Below are 22553 nucleotides of genomic sequence, written 5' to 3'. Positions count from 1 at the left end.
TGTGTGTGAGTGGCATCTCTTGGTTAACTGTACAAGAACACCCAGAGGAGCAGCAAATGTAGGTCATAGTCGAGCACTTTGCAAATGAAGGCAATCCTAATACCAAACATCTGCGAAAAGCCCCTGTGGCGTCCACTCTGGCATGTTCTCATCTGAATCTCACACATACAAATACGAGTCAAGATTATCTTTGTGCGATAGCCTCATTGTTAACAGTACACAACACGCATGTACAGTGCAGTTATGCCTGCAACGGAAACCTTAAGCAATGTCCCTCCTCCTCCTATTATGTGAGTATCTGCACAATGCTGTGCTGGACTGTGAGTTCTGTCACAATGCCTCTGATTTGCAGTCGTACTGTGGCTGATCCACTTCACAACACTGATACAGTTGGACACTGTTTTCCTATTTCCATTGAAAAATCTGTTATTAACAGTAGTTGTAAGTATCAAGCAAGCAAAAACGAGACAAAAAGAGTTGTGCAATTGGCACAGTATCTGTCTACAGATCTGTTGTCCAGATCACATCCAAAACTGTCATTTTCAACTTGTCTCATATTTTTTTTCTTTTGAAATCATAAAAAAGTAGTCACTGTTGGTTCTCATCTGCAGTCACACTCACAAATGCTTTAAAAGCAGTCACTAGCTACTGTTCCATTCAATCTATCACAAGTCGTCACCTTATTAAAATAATGGCCATTTCATTTTGCCTAAATCCTCTCCTGATGATGCTGATAAAATCAGCTACATCCTAAATTGAACAGGTCATGGGATTTTACTCCTGTAAGAAAATGGCCTGTGTCAAGAGTGTGACTCTCAGACTCTACACTTTTCAAGATGGACGCTGCTCATCCCCTGTTGGTAAGTGATGATGTTTACTATGATATAGACTTAACTATAAATATTGCATAGTTATGTATTCAGTCTATTGCTAAATCCATTACGCCAGCCTTTAGCAAAGAGATTACATGTGATGGACTTTCTGTCTTTCTAACTCTCTACTGTCTTTTCAAGCAATATTTTATCAACTATTTGTGTATTTTCCTTACACAACACAATCATACTAAAAATAAGATTTAATTACCCTGTTGTAGTAACAGTTAGATATTATATGTCCCATGCTTGCATTCGTTGTCGCTTATATTCGCCGTCATCTTCCGCTTGTTGTGTTTGGAGGTTATTTGGTCTGTTCACTTTATGAGAACTTTTATTTTCTTTCCTTAGTCGTCCTGGCTGTCTTCACTCTGTCTCTGTGTCTGTGATTGTATATAATGTAATGTATATTTTTATACCTTTTTTAGAACAATGTTTGAACACATGCTCAATGTCTCAATGTGTCTGTTTTACTGTAGCAGCGCTACAGTGGTACATACAGGCCTTAGATATTATTATTATTATTATTATATTAAAAGTGCAAACACTTTTATGCATTTTTACGAATATAAAAAAAAAAATGAAATATAGGTATTTAATGCACGTAAAACAGGCTTATGGAAACACACCTAATGTCCCTTTTTTGCATGGAAATCATTGGTGCAACATTTATACATTGTAGACATTTTACACTACCATGTTTGTAACAGTAGAGCTCCTGTGTTTGACAGTGACCAATGTAATGACAATTCCTTGACATCACGAAACTGAAAGTTACTGCACACTCCAGGATTAAAGAGGCACGGTGGTTCTTACTCACAGTGATGAGCCAATGATCAACAACATGTGACTATTAGTATTATTATTATTAGTAGTAGTAGTAGTAGACAAAACCTTACACATAAGCAAGCACACAGACACAGTGCCTCTGCTCCAGAATCATAAAAACTAATTAAAACCACATTTACACTGCACATTGATTCCTGAATTGCTGTGCCTTACCTGTGCTGCTCTGGATGGTCCTGACGGTTGTGGCAGATGTGCGCGGTGGGGAGGAGGGCAGCAGGAGCAGCGGTCTCCCTCCTTCTCCTTCCTCCTCCCCAGCACAGCCTTGGTCAATCGCCCTCACATAGCTGTGACTCCGCATCCGGAAGCATCCTGGCATTGGCAGTGTGTCCATGGTATCCATGCTATCCATAGCAGTCTCCATGGCCTGGGACTGTAGGGCACTATAAACCTGCTCACACACCTGCTCAATCTGCCCATTCACCTCCAACTCACTCAGCTGGAGGGAGGAATAGGAAACAAAAACTGTTGTTGGTCACAGGTGAAGCCACAATGAGGACTCTTGTCTTATGCAAGCTTAAGCTTTTTAACAACAGTCTTCTTGAAGTATACCAATCCGGTTTTAAATGCTTACTCTTAAGGTTTTTATTTATATTCTTTTAGCCACTGACTTGGGTGATTCTGTTTTTCTGGTTCTCTTAGATTTAACAGCTGCTTTTGACACTGTCAACCATGGTGTTTTAATTTCACATTTGGAGCACTGGGTGGGTGTTGAAGGGGTTGCTTTGAGTTGGTTTAGATCATACCGATCTGAGAGATCCTTCGCTGCTCATTTGGACGACTTTGTGTCCTCCACAGCTCTCTCATGTGGGGTGCCACAAGGCTCAATCCTTAGGGCCCCTCCTGTTCTCACTTTATTTACTCCCATTGAGAACCAGCATGAGAAATTCTTCTTCCCCTCAGAAAAAAACACCACCTATCAGTCCAACCTCTCCATGATTGTCTCAAAGTAATAAAATCATGGAGGGAAATAAACATTCTTAGTTTGAATGAGAAGACTGAGGTTATTCTCTTCTCTCTCTTACTCTTTTTTTCCTGAATGTTTAATTTATTGTCTTTTACAGTTGAAACCAAAAGTTTACATACACTATATAAAAAGACACATATGCTTTTTTTCTCACTGTCTGACATGGAATCAGACAATCACTTTTCCTGTTTTAGGTACCTTAGGATTACCAAAATTATTTCTATTTGCTAAATGCCATTATAATGAGAGAAGGATTTCTTCAAAGTCAGAAGTTTACATACACTAAGATTATTATGCCTTTAAACAATTTGAGAAAGCCCAAATGAAGATGTCATGTCTTTGGAAGCTTCTGATTCTGATTCTGGTTTATTGACAACATTTGAATTAATTAGAGATACACCTGTGGATATATTTTAAGGCACACCTGAAACACACTGCTTCTTTGTGTAATATCATGGGAAACTCAAAAGAAATCAGCCAAGATATCAGGAAGAGAATCTTGGACTTGCACAAGTCTGGTTCATCCTTGGGTGCAATTTCCAGATCCCTGAAGGTGCCACGTTCATCTGTTCAAACAATTATACGCAAGTATAAACACCATGGGAATGTCCAGCCATCATACCGCTCAGGAAGTAGACAGGTTCTGTGTCCCAGAGATGAATGTGCTTTGGTCTGAAATGTGCATATCAACTCAAGAACACAAGCAAAAGACATTGTGAAGATGCTGGCTGAAGCTGGTAAGAGTGTGTCATTATCCACAGTGAAACGAGTACTGTACCGACATGGGCTGAAAGGCCACTCTGCCAGGAAGAAGCCATTACTCCAAAAGAAACATGAAAAAACCAGATTACAGTTTGCAAATGCACACAAAGACCTTCATTTTTGGAGACATCTCCTGTGGTCTGACAAAACTAAAATCAAACTGTGGCCATAATGACCATCGTTACGTTGTGAGGAAAAAGGGGGAAGCTTGCAAGCCTGAGAACACCATCCCAACTGTGAAATACGGGGGTGTTGTGGGGTTGTTTTGCTGCAGGAGGGATTGATGCACTTCACAAAATAGATGGCATCATGAGGAAAGAACATTATGTGGAATACTGAAGCAACATCTAAAGACATCTGCCAGGACATTGAAGCTTGGGCACAAATGAGTCTTCCAAATGGACAATGACCTGAAGCAAAGTGCTTCTGAATCAATCAGGAAATTGCACCCAAGGATGAACCAGACTTGTGCAAGTCCACAATTCTCTTCCTGATATCTTGGCTGATTTCTTTTGAGTTTCCCATGATGTTACACAAAGAAGGAGTGTGTTTCAGGTGTGCCTTAAAATACAAAATGTGTCTCTAATTAACTCAAATGCTGTCAATAAACCTATCAGAAGCTTCCAAAGACATGACATGTTCATTTGGGCTTTCCCAAATTGCTTGAAGGCATAATAATCTTAGTGTATGTAAACTTCTGACTTTGACTTTGACACAGGCGGGAGAGAGGAAAAGGAGGAGTACAGAAGGAAGGTGGAACAGAAGCTGCAGCGGAACAACAAGAGGGAGGTCTGGGATGGCATGAAAACCATCACAGGCTGCAAGAAGAAGGGCAGCAGCATGGAAGAGGGGGATGCTGGGAGAGCAAACCAGCTAAACCTGTTTTTTAACAGGTTTGATACTCCAGCTCCCACAGCCAGTGACTGCCCACTTCACACCCTTCACACCCCCATCACGTCTATCATCACCGGACTGCAGAGCCCCCCCACCTGCCACACCCATGGACAGTTCAACCCCTCTCCCCTTCCCCGCCACTACCACGGACAGTTCAACCCCCCTCCCCTTCACCATCACCAAGGATCAGGTGAGCAGAGAGCTGAGGAGGCTGCGCCCAAGGAAAGCAGCGGGCCCGGACAAAGTGTGTCCAAGGATGCTCAAGGCCTGTTCTGCTGAACTGGGGAAGCCGCTTCAGCATGTCTTCAACCTGAGCCTGCAACTGGGAAGGGTCCCCGTGCTCTGGAAGACTTCATGTCTCATCCCGGTTCCTAAAAGAACACCCCAGGGAGCTGGGTGACTTCAGCTTCAGACCAGTGGCATTAACATCCCACATCATGCAGACTTTTGAACGGCTGCTGTTCCATCTCCTCAGACCCCAGGTCCACCACGCACAGGATCCACTGCAGTTTGGATACCAGGAGAAGGTGGGCGGGGAGGATGCCATCCTCTATCTGCTACACAGGGCTTACTCTCATCTGGACAAGGAGTGCGGTGCTGTGAGAATCATGTTCTTGGATTTTTCCAGCACCTTCAACACCATCCGGCCCCTCCTGCTGAGAGACAAGCTGACAGACATGAGGGTGGACTAACACCTGGTGAAATGGATTACAAACTACCTTACAGAGAGACCACAGTACGTCAGACTGAAGGACTGCACATCGGACACTGTGGTCAGCAGCACCGGAGCACCACAGGGGACCGTGCTCTCTCCCGTCCTCTTCACCTTGTACACATCTGACTTACAGTACAACTCTGGGCTCTGCTACATGCAGAAATATTCAGATGACACTGCGATAGTTGGCTTTATCAAGGATGGACGGGAGGGGGAGTACAGGAGCCTGGTTGAGGACTTTGTGAGGTGGTGCAGGTCCAACCACCTGCAGCTGAACAAGACCAAGACCAAGGAGATGGTGGTGGAAGGAAGAAGGAAGAAACCACATCGCCAACCTGTGTCCATCGAGGGGGTCGATGTGGAGGTGGTCAGGACATACAAATATCTGGGGCTGCAGCTGGACGACAGGTTGGACTGGACAGCAAACATGGACTCTGTCAACAGGAAAGGAAAGAGCCGTCTGTACTTCCTGAGAAGGCTGGGGTCCTTCAACATCTGTAAAAAACTGCTGCAGATGTTCTACCAGTCTGTGGTGGCCAGTGTCCTCTTCTAAGCTGTGGTTTGCTGGGGAGGAAGCAGCAAGAAGAGGGATGCTGCCCGACTGGATAGACTGGTGAGTAGAGCTGGTTCAGTGGTTGGCACAGAGCTGGACTCTCTGGTGACAGTGGCAGAGAGAAGGACCCTGGACAAACTACTGTTCATACTGGACAACGCCCACCACCCTCTGCACAACACCTTCATCAGGCAGAGGAGTGTGTTCAGTGGTAGACTGCTGTCCCAATCCTGCTCCACCAACAGACTGAAGAACTCTTTCTTCCCCCTGGCCATCAGACTGTACAACAGCTCTCAGTGATGGCATGAGGAAAATAGACAATGGACAAATCCTTTTGCACTACCTCCTGGACTCACTGTCATTGCCATGTCTGACTACCTCTGCTACAACTGAACTCCTCTCTGACTCCAGAAACTCCCTCCTTGGTCGGCTCACCTGATAATCAAATATCCGCAACAGTGCACATCATGTCGGTAGGTAGATGTAAGGAGCATTCTTTTTGCTACAAACAGTCAAACATCCATCCATTGATCCATTTCTACCGCTTTATCCTCGATGGTCATGGGGGTTGCTGTGCCAATCTCAGCTGACATGGGCGCCAGGCGGGTACACCCTGGACAGTTCGCCAGTCCATCGCAGGGCCAGTCAATCATTTACCAGCAAAAATATTGACATAAAAATCACCCCAGCTTAAAAGCTGGGGTGAGGCTGTGACTGTCAATGGTAAGGCTATAAATCGCCACCATTTAAGGCGCAGGCTAGGACCGCTATCATAAACAAGTCACCAACAGGTCAACCCCTTTAAATTCATGTATTTGAGCTAAAGTATCTCAGCGTTTCTTCTCTAGCCAAATGTTGTCCAAACATAATTGAAAGCACCTTTACATAAGTTACATCCCATTGTTGGCTTAACGTACAAACAGTAGTACAATCAAGAGAAAACTCTAACAACTACTTTCATGTGGGCTTTATGTAAGATCCATGCAGAGGAGAGTGATGGTGTGGCGATGGTGAGTGCGGACAGGCTGAGGAGAAATACAAGTGCAGATCCAAGGTGAGGTGGGACTGATGAAAGAATGAAGGCTTCCCTTCACTTTCTGTATCTTTGAATAGAAAAATGACACAAGGGAGGAGCCATCCAACAGGGAGGAGCCATCCACAACTGCTGTATTGGGATCATATTGAATTGGAATTTCAAAATAAACTGCAGTGTGTTTATTTAAGGTGAAGAACAACCATGTCCAACTCATTGTGGCATATGTATATATATATATATATATATATATATATATATATATATATATATATATATATATGTATATATACAATCTAGCTCTATTGCAAAGATACCTTGCTACACACACAAACACACAGTGGCACACAGTCTCCAGTCAAAAGAAAAAAGCCATGATCTAAACAAAAGACATCTAAAGGTATACTGTACCATCTACTGTGCACATTATGACATCTCCTTTTTGTGTTTTTTCTTCTCTTCTCTAAGAACAGAACAAAAATACCGTCCTACAGACTTATTCAACATTCAATGAAGCATTCAACACTTCTGTATGATACTAGCAATAATTGATTTGGCTCTTCAAACATTAATCTGCACATATCATATTTGATCATTCCACCCCTGGCAGGTTGTACTCAATTCCCCTGTAAGTCACTTTGAATAAAAGCGTCTGCTAAATGACACATAATGTAATGTCATCAATAGAACGTTTGCTTCACAGTTTCACTGAACATTCAAGCTGACAGACATGTTTGCAAGAATCAATAAATATGTTCTTTTCCCCCTCCCATAGTCCATAACTCAATCATCAAACAAAGGTATGTATCAGTCCATCCTCAGTGTGTGGTGATTTGACAATGGCCGTCAGTGAGGCCGTGTCAGTGGAGACTGTAGGGTCAGGCCTCTGTTTGGTAGCACCTTGCTGATGTTCATCAGGAGCAAAAGGGAGTTTTTACTCCAGCTGTAACAGGAGCACGATTGTTGTGTTATGCTTTCTCCAGTGACAACAGCAGGTGTCTGCCAGGATTTCTGATGGTCCAGCTTCACAAGGATGGGATTAGAGTTCTCAATGGGCCTGAAAATTACAACCCAACCCGACCCAGCCCGCAGGTCTTTACACCCGAACCCGACCCAGCCCGCAGGTCTTTACACCCGAACCCGACCCAGCCCGAAATACATTTTCCCATTGAACGAAGTGCGGTGTTTTATTTGCAGCGGGAGCGGGTGCTGCTGCTGCTGTTGACGCAGCACCAGTCTCCTGGCCAGAGCCGGCCCTGGGTAAAGGCAGTATAGGCAAATGCTAGGGGCGCCGTCATCCGCAGGGGGCGCCGAAAACGGAGGGAAAAAAAAAAAAATAATAATAATTTTTTTCTTTTTAATTATAAATACTACTTTTTTTTTTTTTTTTTTTACCAGTGCCATTATTATTATTATTTCGAAATATTATATAATCCCACCGCGACATAAAGTCATAGCAAATACTATTAAATAATGCAGAAGCATTTTTTTCTGGGTGCCGTTGCTCTGTACCTGCCCTCTGTGAGGGGGGCGGGGTCAAGAGGCCAGCTGCCTGAATCTGACCCAGAGACGAAGAAAAAGATTAATGACACTGTATCGGAATTATGTCCAAAAGACTGAAGCCATCCGGCGCCCAAGGAAGGAAAAGAAGGAAAGAAGAGGAAGAAAAACGTGAAAAAGACAGAGGTACAGTAATGTCAATGTGATGAAGTGCATGAAATGAATAGTTTAATGCATCGTAGTTACCGTTGTTGGAGCAGAGTGTTAGCTTGCTAGCTTACTTCGGACGATAGCAACATTGTTTAATTGAAAGCACCTTTAAATTTAATTGTATCACTTGTTTCTTTCTTTAGTTTTTATTTGGTGTGATATTTTTTACTCAAAGAAATAAAATCTTGAATACACACATGCAGTTTCTGTGTGATTGTATGAAAGTTGATTGTGAAATTGACTGCTGCGATGCAAGGGGGCGCCAGCTAAAATCTTGCCTAGGGCACCAAATTACTCAGGGTCGGCACTGCTCCTGGCTCGTGTCATCTGGGTGCTCCGGTACCGGCTGCTGCGCAGCTAACAGGCGGGACTTCACATACTGTTGTACATTTGCCCTTTGGTCAGCGGGCAGCATCCGCAACTGGTTGAATTTCGGCCACAGGAATGTTGCAGCTTTGTGGAGTGGTGCGCAAAACTGGTGCGCATGCAGGGGCATCAGGTCTGCCCCTCTCCATCAAGCAGGCAGCCAGATTTACTCTTCACCACACGTGAACACTGATGATTCACATCAATCAACATTTAATTTACAAACTGCAAGAAATGTGTTTTATGAGGGGAAAAAAGAAAGCCCAAGGCCTAGAATTTTTCGGACCGTACCCAACCCGTTGGGAACTCTCACCTGGCTTTAACAATGGAAGGGGTCTAGCACCGTGGTGCTGATTAGAGTAGAAGGCTTCCTTCTGTTTCTCTCTGGCATCCTTATCCTTGATCACCTCCAGATCTGGCCATCTGGGTTGAAGATTATTTCAACATCGTAATCATAAGTCAACATCATAAGTCTCACGAGTAGCCTTTGGCACCATATTGGCACATTGTCCAAGTCCTTTTTGTTTATGAATCAGAAGTCAGAAACCTCTAATTGTCATTGCACATGTACAACGAAATTATAGCAGCAACCAAGTGTCAAGTACGTAAAAAAGTACAGGTAATAAGCGGGGTGGGAACTGTCTTCTGTGATTGCCTCAGCTCTGCTGAGGCAGCGGGAAGAGTAGATGTCTCTGAGGGAAGGGCCCCTCCCTTCCCTCAGAGGCATCCGATGATCCTCTGTGCTGTCTTGACCACTTTCTGTCGCCTCTTCCTTTCCGCCTCGGTGCAGTGGGAGAACCACACCGTGATGCAGTAGGTTAAGATGCTCTCGATGGTAGAGCGGTAGAAGGCCACCAGCAGCTTCTGGCAGATGTTACTTTTCCTGAGCACTCTCAGGAAGTGCAGACGCTGTTGTGCCTTCTTGATGACAGCTGAGGTGTTGGCAGACCAGGAAAGGTTTGCAGAGATCACGGTGCTCAGGAAGGTGAAGGTGTGGGTCCTCTATACGCAGTCCCTGTGTATGTAGAGGGGAAGTGGATCTGACCTGTGTTTCCTGAAGTCCAGGATGATTTCTTTTGTCTTTGTGGTGTTCAGAGACAGGTTGTTTACTGAGCACCAATCAGACAGTTTCTGGACCTCATCCCTGTAGGCAGACTCGTCTCCCCCCGTGATCAGTCCCACCACCGTCGTGTTAATGGTCTGTGACCAACTTAACACAAGTACTTCTAGAATCACATGACTGACTACGTCTTCCATGTCTGTCACATTCTTCAATGGTTGCTCGACAACAGAATCTTTTTCCAAGTACACAAACTGTGACTTTCCTTGCTAAAACAGTCAGTTTCCTGGGCTTCATTATCAACAGTGGGAAAATGAGGGCAGCCCAAGAGAACTTGGGTCCAAATACTATCACTTCCGTCTTCCTTTCACTAAAATGTAAAAAGTTCATGCTTTGTATGGAGTGCTGAAGCGTAACTCTCGGATTTATCCGCTAGGCCAAGGAGGCAGTTTGTAAGTCCCACTTGGTCTAAACGCCTATCACACTCAAGCCATACTCCACCTCCGTCATTAGGACAGGTACACCCTGGACAGCTCGGCCTTGCGGTTGAGTGAGCCAACGGAGTCACTGGCACTAAGAAGTGAAGTAGCCTCTTCCCTCTTAGCTACAAAGCAAACTACAATAGTGCTTATATAAAAGGTAGAAAAGTCCTCTACGTAGGACTCCAAATTATCTTGTCTTGTTTCATTTCCTAATACAGCATTATTGTCATAGTAATTTAGTCTCTCCTAGTAATTGTCAAGTACTGTAGATACCTAGAATGCAACATCAAACGGCAAAGCATCATAAAGCAAAACGGAAACCAGGGAATTACCACCAAGTCAGGGTCGTAACAATAAATGTCAGAACATCAAAATGTGAGGTAAAGCTGGCAGAGCATGTGATACAGATGAAGAACCTAAAGCATGACGTATGCTGCATGCAGGAAACCCGCATCCCTGGCCAGGGCGAGATCGAGTTCAATGATGATGTACTCCAAGGATGGCGCGTCCTGTACAACGGACTACAGAGGAAGGCTTATGCCAGTGTTGCGATAGTGATAGCACCCCATGTCAGGCTATTTGACATAGAACACATCTTGGAAGGAAGAATCATGTCGGCTAGAATATCTGTTCACGGGGTTAAGCTGACCATAGTCTCCTGCTATTGTCCAATTGAAACTCATGCAAGCTCTACTAAGGAAGCATTCTATAATACTCTGTCTAAGACACTAAACACAACCAAACAATCACACCCAGGATCTAAACTTGTTGTCTGTGGCGACTTCAACGCAACAATAGGAAACGACTGCCAAACCAGCAACTGGGATTGCGTCGGTCGTAATAATGATGAGGAACCCACAAGTTTCAATGGAACGAAGCTGATTGAAGTTGCAGGAAACAATAAACTGTACATTCTTAACACCATGTTCTCAACTAAAACACCTAGGCATAGATGGTCCTTTGAATCCAATCGAGGGTATTATAGACGGCTTGATTACATTCTGGGGGAGTGGTTTGTCAAGAGGGCGGCACAAAATTGTAGAGTATACCCAAGTGCAAGTGTACCGTTTGATTCAGACCACCGAACAGTAGTGCTTGACGCTATGTTCCAAAGTAAGAGCAAACGAAGACAAATGTTCCAGAGGAAGAAAAGCGAAGGCCAACAAACACGAAATATGCAAGCCCTTAGAGACTCTGAAACTGTAAAGGCTGAATACAGCAGACGCCTCGATGATACCCTTAAAGAGACCCCGCCAGCGACGCAAGTTGACACAATTGAACAACAAATTGCCGATGCTATCCAGATAGCTACAGATGAAACCATCCCACCAGTAAACAGAGATCACGAGGATAAACCCTGGGTAGACGAGGAGTTCTAACCTTACTTGAGAAAAGGCGGAAATCAACTGACACAGATGAAGTGAAAGAACTATCCAAGCATATAGTAGGTAAACTGCGCCTTAAACTCAAAAGTGCGTTCTACAAGGACAAAGCTCAGCAGATCAACCTTGCGAGTGAACAAAGGAACACTGAGGAGGAGTTTCGGCTAGCCAAAAAATACTGCGCACTCTCAGACCATACAGCAGGAGAAACTGGAAGAGCACTTTGCACAACATCTGGGAAAGAGAGAATTTACCATGCAACCAGAGCTGATTGAACCTGAACGCTTCCCTCACATCATCCCCCCGGTGGACCAAGATACTATTAATGAAAAGTCCACCAGAGGAAACCGAGATAGAGGAATGTATGTCTAAATTCAAGAATGGCAGATGCAAGGGAACTGATAAAATATTCAGCGAACAACTCAAGTACTGATATGGGAATCTCTTAAAGGGGACATATTATGCAAAATCAACTTTTTAACCATTTCAATACTTATATTTGGGACTCTGGAGGCCCTACCAGTCGCCAAAGTGTGGAAATAGAATACTCAGTCATGTTTTCGTGGTCCGCCTTAGTGTAAGTATAAGCGATAAAACACTCGATGTTGAATTCCCTGTGCTTATGACGGCAGCATGCGCCTTTCACCGCGAATGTTACCGCCCCACCAGTAAGTTTACTTCGAGAGCTCCCCCTTAACTCCACCTTGTCCCTACGAGAGTGCAGGTGAGGGAGGAAGAGCGGTATTATGTCAACACGGAGTGACAAGTGTGCTGTTGGTGGCTGCACAGTGGAGCACAGTGTTTTACACAAACTTCCAGCCTCAGAGGATTTTATATATGAAGCTAATGTGCCGGATAAAGTCAGCAAACGTGTGTTCGTGTGTTCGCACCACTTCGCATCAGACTGCGGTCAGCGGTCGCCGTATTTAGTCAACGACCGTATTTCACCGACGTACAAACACACACATTGTTAAGAAAAGGTCAAATAGAGCTCATAACTGACCATTCTGACACGTCCTAATTAAAAATATTTGTTCAGTACGTCCTCCATGACCGGAGCACAGACTCAGTCTGATACAGTCACATACAGCGGCTGGCGATCAGTGGTGGCGATCAGTGGTGGCGATCAGCGGTGCTGCACTCTCTGTGCATCGGTGCTGCACTCTCTGTGAAAATCAGTTAAAAAGACATAGGGACAGCACTGACTGTGCTCCGGAGACCTCGCCACCGCTGATCGCCAGCGGCGAGCGGTGATCTGCCTAAACTGCCGCTGTATGTGTGCTGGCGATCAGCGGTGGCGAGGTCTCCGGAGCACAGTCACCAGTCTGATATAGTCACATACAGCGGCAGTTTATTCAGCTTGCCACGCGCCGCTGGTGATCAGCGGTGGCTATCAGTGGTGCTGTCCCTAAGTGATTTACAGTTCGGCAGGGTTCGGCTCGATCCTTATGTAGGACGTCTCTTCCTGTGACGGCACTCTCGCTGTTTTCTGCGCATGCTGCCATGTTGATATTGTCAGAGAACTAGTGGAGGGAGGGGGAGACGAATAGAGCTGTAAAGCGCTGTAAAGAGGACAAATCAGAAACCCCCTGGAAGAAGTGGGAGTGTGTTTGCCTGTGTCTCATTTGCATATAAAGGGACCATGCACGAAAACCGAGCGTTCTGAAAGGGGCGGGTTTAGCAGGGTTATTGAACTGCTATGGTGCTTCATCCTTATGGTATTTTGACCAAGGCATGTCACTGACATGTTCATTAGGACACCAGGGAACTATTTTAATTAGGGAAATAGGGTATAATATGTCCACTTTAAGATCCCTGCTGGCTGGCTACTCTCCTCGATCACGTGCCTCCACAAGAAAGGCCTTAGATCCTTAGACGAAAACTACCGTGGTCTGTCCATCATAGCAACACTGTCAAAGCTTCTCTCCATGATTATTATAGAAAGCGTAAGATCAGTATATGAACGCATTATACTACCCACCAAGTTTGGATTCAGAAAGAACCGATCCACATGTGATGCAATCAGTATTGTTCGACACATACTGGAGAAAGAACGGAAGCCACTCTTTGTCTGCTTCTCTTGTCCGCACTCTTCCGTGCTCTAGAGATTCGCCTCAAATGTCCAAAACTGATACCCATATTAAAGACGCTGTACACTGGTACTATGGCCTGTATAAAAGGTGCTAAACACTATTTCAACACTTATGTAGGATGCCGCCAAGGTGCACTTGAGAGCCCAACCATATTCAATTTGTACATGGATTTTGTCACGAGATGTGCCAATCATGAGATCAGGGGCCAATTTCCAGAGGCAGGAGCACGTGTCAAATTTGTCATACCAAATGAAGTGTCCCCCAGAGGACTCCGTACTGGAACATCACATGGGGTGTTCAGAATCCTGGAGCTCATGTATGCGGATGATGTGGTCGTGTTTTCCCAGAGCTTAGATGAGATTGAGAGGATCTTAACAATATACGATAACACCTTCTCAAGGTTTGGACTCCAGATGTCCTATAAAAAGACGGAAACAATGGCGTTCAATGTGGACGAAGTCATCCAGTCGCAAACAAGTCTATTGTCTATCAACAATGTGGAGATAAAGAATGTGAGGCAATTCCGGTATCTTGGTCATCTCATCAGCAACACTGGGAAGTCATCAAAGTTCCTACACCACCGAATTGCATCAGCATACGAGAAATGGAACGAGCTAAAACATGTGCTGACCGACCGTGAGATACATCTCAACACTCGTATGAAAATCCTGATGGCGTGTGTACAGTCCCGACTACTGTATAGTGTACAGGCATGGGAACTTTCTAGCAATGAGCTCCAGAAGTTGAATACTGTGTGGAATGGTTTCCTACGTAAGATGATGGCTGGTGGCTATGCACGCAAGAATGTTCCTCCCCAAAACCTAAGAAAAAAGGGGACCGATCCAGCAACCCTTGTCGATGGCGAAATAGATTGGGCGTTTAAGATCTCGAACAGTAAGCTGTATGCACTGACCCAATCACAACCAATTGAAAACTTCTGCCATGTACAGTCCTTGAGATACGTAGCCCATATATGCCGAATGCCGAATGATGCAATTCAGAAGAAAGTATTGTTTGACAAACGGAGGTCGTGGAGAAAAATAGAAGAAACACTTGGGGTCAGCAAACAACAGGCCCTTAAGACAATGATGATCAAGAAAGACTTCGAGCGGATGTTGGAGATCAGGTTTCCGCCGCTCTCCAAGCAGCCGCGCCCTAGGGCCGATCGTGTGCCAGATGGGAAACACTGATGATGATGATGATCTCATCAAGACACTCAAGAAGTGAATTGAGAGAGGAGGCCTCCTTCCACTTTAGATAGTGAGAGATAGTGTGTTTCCTAGGAATGGAACCCAAGGGAAGTAAATACCCACCATGACAGGGGAGCAGATGAGGATTCTGAACCAGCAAGCCTTACACACACAGTTCTATCTGCCAGATACGACCTGAACAAACAGGAATCAAGACGCTATGGATAAAAGTGTCGGCTAAATGACATGTAATGTAAATAATGTAACAGAACCCTGTCCCTCCTCAAACAGCACTTTTAATGGCCAGCAATGGGTGGTTGACACTTCAACTTGTGCATAACCAAACAGACAGATTATTCAAGGTTGTTCACTTTGTTGCTCTTGCCCATGAAACCACAGATCTCCAGGTGGATCATGTGTTCCACCTCCATGGATGTGTTCTCAGATCAAGATCCATGGTTTGTGTCCCAGTTTCGCACTGTGTCAGTTTCTAGGTGACACTGTCCGTCTCGCTTACATCATCCCCAGACTAATGTCAAAACTGACAGGGCAAATCAAGCCATCTTCCCAGAGTTCTCACCTGTGTTGGACTGAGTATGCCAACTATTCCTCAACCCATGCTGCTTCAGGTATGTCCTCTTTTGAAGCCTTTCTATGTTACCAGCTGCCCCCATTTCAGCTTCAGTTCCAGCCTTTTTACAAACATAATCATCTGACTACTGACTCTCAGATATTGTTTCTTTGTTATATTTGTGTGTAATAAATCTATTTATTGTAAGTTCAAGGTTGCTCTCTTCTGTGAAGATCCACCCCATCTTTCATGTCTCCCAGCTCAAACAGGTATCGTCTAGCCCTTTATTCCCTCCTCCCAACTCATCGATGGCCATCCAGCCAGCCAATGCTTAAGTGGAAAACTGCACAAACAAGGAAGATGTCATTTCTTGCAAGTTTGCATTGCAGTGAATGAGATACATGCCCGTTTTGTAGCACTTTCTGTGTCCACCATGTAGTGCTGTATTACTATGGCCCCTTTTCCACGGAACACCTCGCCTCACCTCGGCACGGTACGGTTATCTTGCTTTTCCATTAGCAATAGTACCTGGTACCAGGTACTATTTTATAGTACCTGCTCTGGCGAGGTTTCAAGCGAGCTGAGCTGAAACTATGCGTGACGTCGTCAGACTGCCCGGCCAATGATTGCCGTGACTGGAAGTGACATCCGATATAAGAATCAACGCGAGCAATGCCAAACTGTAAGTCAGTGAAAAAGCAATACAGTTAAAATACAATAATATTTTTAATGAACTTATTCTAATGATTCAGTTACACTGAAAACAACTGCTTTACAAGTCACTATTGACTAGTTTGTGTGTGTGTGTCGTGTGTAAAACAAAGTCACGGTAGTTTCATGCAGCCGTGCAGTGATGACTCCGCCTACGTTGAGTCGGTACTATATTGTAATGGAAAACCAACCAAACCGCGAAGGGGCGAGGCGAAACAAACTGGGAATATGTAGTGGAAACACAGCATTAGTCACAATGCACGTGACATAGTAACACAGGATCAGATACAGAAAAACAATCCCACACATCCCATGACTAGAAGGAAAACACTGTAAATAAAAGCAGTGTTGGCAACCAACCTGACTGATGGTGCTCATGGCCCTCATGTAGCTTTCATTGCGAGAACGATATTGGGGTGAGGACAGCAGTGATTTGGGGTCGAGCAAGGTTTTGGGGTCCAGGGTGTCCAGGCTTCTATTGATTGAAACCTCACTCACCGCACGTAGGTAACTGTGGCTCCGGATCTGCAGTTTGGGAGAGTGCTCCGTGGAAATCCTGACACACAAAGACAACAGGGACATCCTTTGTTTCATTATCAAGATTACATGTAAGAATCTGCAGTGATTCAGCTGCTTCATTATTCCAACATACAAAAAATGCTTGAGAGGCGAATATGTGCCCAGCCATGGAAAAACCAGGAACAAGTAGGCTGAGGGACATTTTGAGTTATTTACATGTGATTTCTAAGAAGTTTCATAAATTTAAAATAAAATAAATGGAAAAATCTATAGGAAGGGGGGTGTAGCTTATTCTGTTTCTTGTCCTTAAAGTAGCATAGCCATATCTCCATCATCTGTTTTTGTTGTTGCAGTTACAGTAAATACGTTAAGATGTTGAAGGTGACATAGACCGGAAGCTCCAATTAACGCTGCGTTTTTGTGTGTATCTGCGTCATTACCTCGTTTATGAAACCCTAAAGTTTCAGAACAAACAGTTCAGCCACTGCTGAGAAAATAGTGTTGTATTGTTTTCCTGGGCTCTGCGAAGCGGATCGACACTTCCTTAATTTGATGTCGTCATCAGAAATCCTCACCACCATAGCGCCTCCCGGTGCGGGCACTAGTCCGGGCACATCCGGTTGCGTACATTCAACCGCAGAAGAAGAAGAAGAACTAGTCTCGTTGTAGCTGCTGAGATGCAGAGCATCCACCGTGCCAGAGGGGGAGCTGTGTATCTGAGCGCTGGCCTATCTATTACGTCACTTCCAGGTACCTGGCCAATCACAGGACAGTAGGAAAGCTCTCGTTGGCTGGCCAATCACAGCAACTGTTTGGTCTGTAACAGCGCGGCTGACGAGAGCGTCAGCGAGGAGATATTTTGATCGGCTCGTTTGCAGCGATTAGGAGGTTTTTAATCATGAAAACAAGTTAATATATGTAAGTAGACCTCCATAACTAACATATATGTGTGATACAAGCATTCTATGTCGCCTTTAAGGTGTGGCACAATGAAACCTATGATTAAAGTTGTTTTTCAGTTTTAATATTGTCATTTGATTGAATATTTAAACACTTATTTTATATTCTAGTGAAATATACAGGTCTTTGTTTATCAGTGTTTCTTGTGCACAGTTGTGATTATCTTTGGCACTGCTGTAACATCAACTTAGAACCCCATCACTCCATCTCACGAGTTGCCAGTCAATGTCAGTCAAACTATTTGGATGCAGGGAGGTTCAGGTCCAAGTTACGATAGAGATTACCAAAATGGTGCGAAATATAAACCCATTTCTACCAAAACCAGCTGAAATCAACGTCCGTACTTCTTCTGTCCCTGACAAACATGAACATGACACTCTGAACTCTTTCAGACCTACGGTTGGGATCATTTGTCACTTTGCGAGACAACAGAAAACACAGAGCAGCAGCCCAAGTCCCTCAATCACTCACTGTAATTACTCTCACTATTTAAAGAGCTGTGAAAGTTTAATTAGACAAAGGCGATAATTATGTCTTCTGAGAGAGCGAGAGCTCCACTTCAGCGTCTCGTCTATACACTGTTTCAGGCCTGGAAAAATATGGTCTGTGACATGTCAATCAGAAGACAGTTGAAAGCAAAAGTCGACCTTCTGTTGGCTATCACACTAAGCAGCTACATGTCCCTTCACTGTGATGTAGAGACCGCCTTGGGTCACTGGTCATGTACAGATCTCGTGCATCTGTCTGTGCTCATTGAGTTGAAGGAGGTGAGCCTCCATTATAAAATGTTAGTATTTAATGACCTCAGTACAAGACTTAACTCTTAAATCTTATAAAATGTTGATCGGTGTTCGTCAAACGTGATGATGATGATCTCGAATGTCTTGTTTTGTCCACAAACCAAAATGGTTTAACATGGTTTAACATTATCCATCCAATAACATTGGATGGATAATGGATTCATTGATTAATCATTTCAGCTCTGGCTTACATCAACAACAAACCAAACTGAATTCACAACACAGATGTCCTGCACAAGAAGGGCCACAGTCTTCTCCACCTGCTGAGGAGACTGAGGTCCTTTGGTGTGTGCACGACACTGCTAAAAACAGGGACCGGAAGAGACTCAACGGACTGGTCAGAAGGGCTGGTCTCAGTCTTGGACTGAGTCCCCTGGACTCCATTGAGGAGGTGGGTGAGAGGAGGATGTTGGCCAAGCTGACATCAATCATGGACAACCCCTCTCACCCCCTACACAAGACTGTGGGGGCCTTAAGCAGCTCCTTCAGCGACAGACTGCTGCCCCCGCAATGCAAAAAGGAACAGTACCACAGGTCATTATTCCCAACTGCTGTTATAACTCATGATCTCCATCATCTGTGCCTATGCCTGTACACCAGTGCATTATCCTGTGTTTACATTCTGTATACGCAATATTCACTATATTTATTTACACATCTACCTGCAATGTGCAATATTTCTCATAGACTATAGTTTCTTTTTTTTAAATTTTTTACCTTTCTTTAATCTGCTTGTTTATGTGTTGTCTAATTTTACTGTCTGCACATGTCTGTCTTAAATGTTTTTGCTGCGTATCATAGTAATTTAAAAATAGTTTTAATCATTTTCACTTCTTCACCTGTGTGGTGTTCATAATTTCGTAACTCCATGTTCGTGGGTCTGCTGGACCCACTTCATTATAGTGACTTTAAAACAACACAGTAATAACAATTCATGTAAAAATACTAAGATTTATTATGTCATTTACTTCCGTGAGACCACATTTATGAATTAAAAATGAAGATCGACTTTTCCGTGATGTCACCCGTTTGTGAATTTCCCATTTTAAGGAATTGTGTTTAGTACATTCTCCATAACCAGTTACATGTAATATTAAGATTCACACAATGAGCAAACACTAGGCATCAGTGGAGAGAAAAAACTCTTAACAGGAAAACATCTCTGACAGAACCAGGCTCAGAGATGTGCGGTCATCTGCCTCGACCGGTTAACACGGCCAATGTCGCGTCACCTTTTGAGTCGAGTTGAAAAATTGCAACTTTCCAAACTTTCCAAACTTTGCCTAATACAATGACGTAGAGTTGGGATTCTGCAACTGATGCCACGTAACTAGACTTCAGTTGGTTCGTGATGGAATAAAAACATATCATCTCTGTGTGTTTTAATCCTGGAGCTCTATGACACCACAAGTTTTATCTAAAGAGACTGTTAATAGAAAGACCTTACGTGAAATACACCACCGGAGCAGTCAATACCAATGCATAGAAATAAATGCTGACAGGAGAGTTGATGATGATTAAACAAAAACATACAAAAATCACACATCATCATCTCTAATTAAATTTACATTTGAGCCATGCTTAATAAATCCAAACAAAGGGAATGAGATCTTACTGTAGAGTGGTCATCTCGGTCAGTGACGGCTGTGTGGCTTTCAGGTAGCTGGCCCGACGTGCCTGCATCTTGGGGGACGGTTTGGGACTCCCATCAGAGTCTCCGCTGTCATCCTCAGCCATGGCTTTGACATAGCTGCCACTTCTCATCCGCCGACAGGGGATGTCGTCCTCCTTTCCAAGAGGAGAGAAGCCGCTCCACTCATCCTGCGGCACCTGATCACCGGGTAGACAGGACAGGGAGACGCCGTCAGGGCGATCCGCTCCACAGCTGCTACCACAGTCCCAGCCACCACACTGGCTACCTACACTGTCCTGAGGGTTCATTCATGCAGACTCGACACAGCTCACACAAACACAATAGAAACACAACATAGCAGCTGCACATTCAGCTCACACACCACTGTGGTTCAGTCTCTCCACTAATTAGCATGTAACAGTGTGGATGTGTGTGTGTGTTTGTGTCTTTTTTGGGTCATTCTGAAATTTCTCCCATACATCTGCTCTCCATCACTTCATCATATGTGTGTGTGTTTGTTCCAGGTATAACACATGTTGTGGGGACCTACATCTGTTTACACAGTCACATTATAGGGACTTGTCTTCCTTATAGGGACAAAAACCAATAACATCAACTATTATATTTTAAAGTCTCACAGTTATTTTGTCACGTAAAAGAAACTAACAAAAAGTCAGGGTTATACTTGACTGCGTCGCCTCCACACAGTAGCCACTGGAAGTTTTCGCTTAAGCTTTAGCTGTGGAGGTGACAGCAGAAGTATAATAATATAAATGAGTAGAGGAGAGTCATCACGGAATCACTGAAAACACGTCATTTCACCACAGAGGAAAGTGGTCGGGTTGCAAGGTGAGATCATTGCAGCGATGGCTGCAAGTCTATGCAGTTGTTAAATAACTGAATATGTGCTGACGTGAACAGTCATAGTACATCATGCACACTAAAACATGATGCGCTGCATGAATGGTTGTGGATGGAGTCATATTACAGATATTGGCCACAGATTATGGGCCACACAGTTGGTGTAGCGGTTAGCACTCTTGCCTTTGCAGCAAGAAGCCCCGGTTGGAAAAAGGGCCTTTGCATGTTCTCCCTGTGTGTGTGTGGGTTTTCTCTGGGTTCTCCGGCTTCCTCCCACAGTCCAAAAAACATGCAATTTGGGGATTAGCTAAATTGACCATAGGTGTGAGTGTGAGAGTGAACAGTTGTTTGTCTCTATGTGTGTGTGGCCCTGTGATGGACTGGCGAACTGTCCAGGGTGTACCCCGCCTATCGCTCTATGTCAGCTGAGATTGGCACAGCTCCTCCTGCGACCCTGTGGTGGAGAATAAAGCAGAAGATGATGGATGGATGGATGGCCACAGATTATATCAGTTGAGTGCAGAGTTTGCAAATTAGCTTGTGTTCAATTATAATGTGTAGTGTATTCAAAGTGAATAACTTACAGTGTAACAGTGGTTAGAACCTTTTGGTTTGTGGTTTTTCTTTTCCACGTTTTTTTTTCTCACAGGATTACACCTCGCTGAGTCAGGTATAACAACCCTGAGCCTGGATTCAAGCAGCAGCAGTGCAGACACTTTGTTTCCTGACAGCATGGTCACCCGGGGGAAGGTGGTAATTTCAAGCTGCTGTGTTTGGAAAATAAGACCTATCCTGATCCTGAAGGGACACGTACACTGACTGCACACTAAAATGTATTTTATATTGTTGTGCCAGCATTTGTTAACTATTGTTTTGTTTATTTATAATTTCAGCAAAAAACAATAAGGTAATACAGTAAATACAGTAAGCTTTTTTGTACATGTTCTTTCTTTGTGTCATTAATGCACAATTGTTTTACAAATATCTATTTTAGAGTTTGGGGCATTAAATAATCCGAAAAACTTTTCAATTGACTTTTTTACCTTTATTACTATGACTACAGTAAGTGGCAGAAACATAATAAATGTCATATAAATGTACACCAAGTGTTTAACATGAAAAACGTCAGCGAGCACTGAAATGACACGAATGTGGCTGTGCACCTAGTGCATGATGACTGATTTATGTGTGGAATGATAGTTTAAACATAAGTAATCTCTCTTTTGCTAGTGACACACTGTAACCCCCCAAAAACACCTGGTCGTCCCTAAACTCACTAAAGCAGATTGAGTCATAACAATAAATGTACCGACTACTGATGAAATACAAACACTTTATTCTACAAAATTGAAACAGTTCGAAGTTCTCAATGAGTTTTAGCTGAGTGGAGTTCTGTTATGATTATCTTTTAATCACAAGCCTAAAATGTAGCGTAGTCATGGAATTAATAATAAAAACAACAAACTGAATAACAAAACTCAAGTGAGCATTAATGTTCGTTGATTTAAGTCAGATCAGTGTGCAACAAACGACCTGTCGACTTCTTTAAAGTTGTGTGCATGTGTACAAAGAA

At 43.9% G+C, this 22553-nt stretch overlaps 1 protein-coding gene across 5 annotated transcripts in view; it reads right to left on the bottom strand.

Moving 5' to 3' along the window:
* Positions 1-22553, bottom strand: part of LOC131466496 (disks large-associated protein 1-like) — a 99268-nt gene that overhangs the window by 23241 nt on the left and 53474 nt on the right. For all 5 annotated transcript variants that reach the window (XM_058639800.1, XM_058639968.1, XM_058640130.1 and 2 more), the window contains 3 exons: positions 20102-20316; positions 16568-16763; positions 1875-2157 (listed from right to left, as the gene is read on the bottom strand). In XM_058639800.1, coding sequence (XP_058495783.1) covers positions 1875-2157; positions 16568-16763; positions 20102-20316 — 694 coding nt within the window. The remainder of the gene's footprint in view (positions 1-1874; positions 2158-16567; positions 16764-20101; positions 20317-22553) is intronic.

This window comes from Solea solea, chromosome 1 (genome assembly GCF_958295425.1).
Source record: "Solea solea chromosome 1, fSolSol10.1, whole genome shotgun sequence".
Classification (NCBI taxonomy): Eukaryota; Metazoa; Chordata; class Actinopteri; order Pleuronectiformes; family Soleidae; genus Solea; species Solea solea.
The sequence above is the reverse complement of the archived record's forward strand: the minus strand, read 5'-3'. Positions and strand labels throughout refer to the sequence as shown.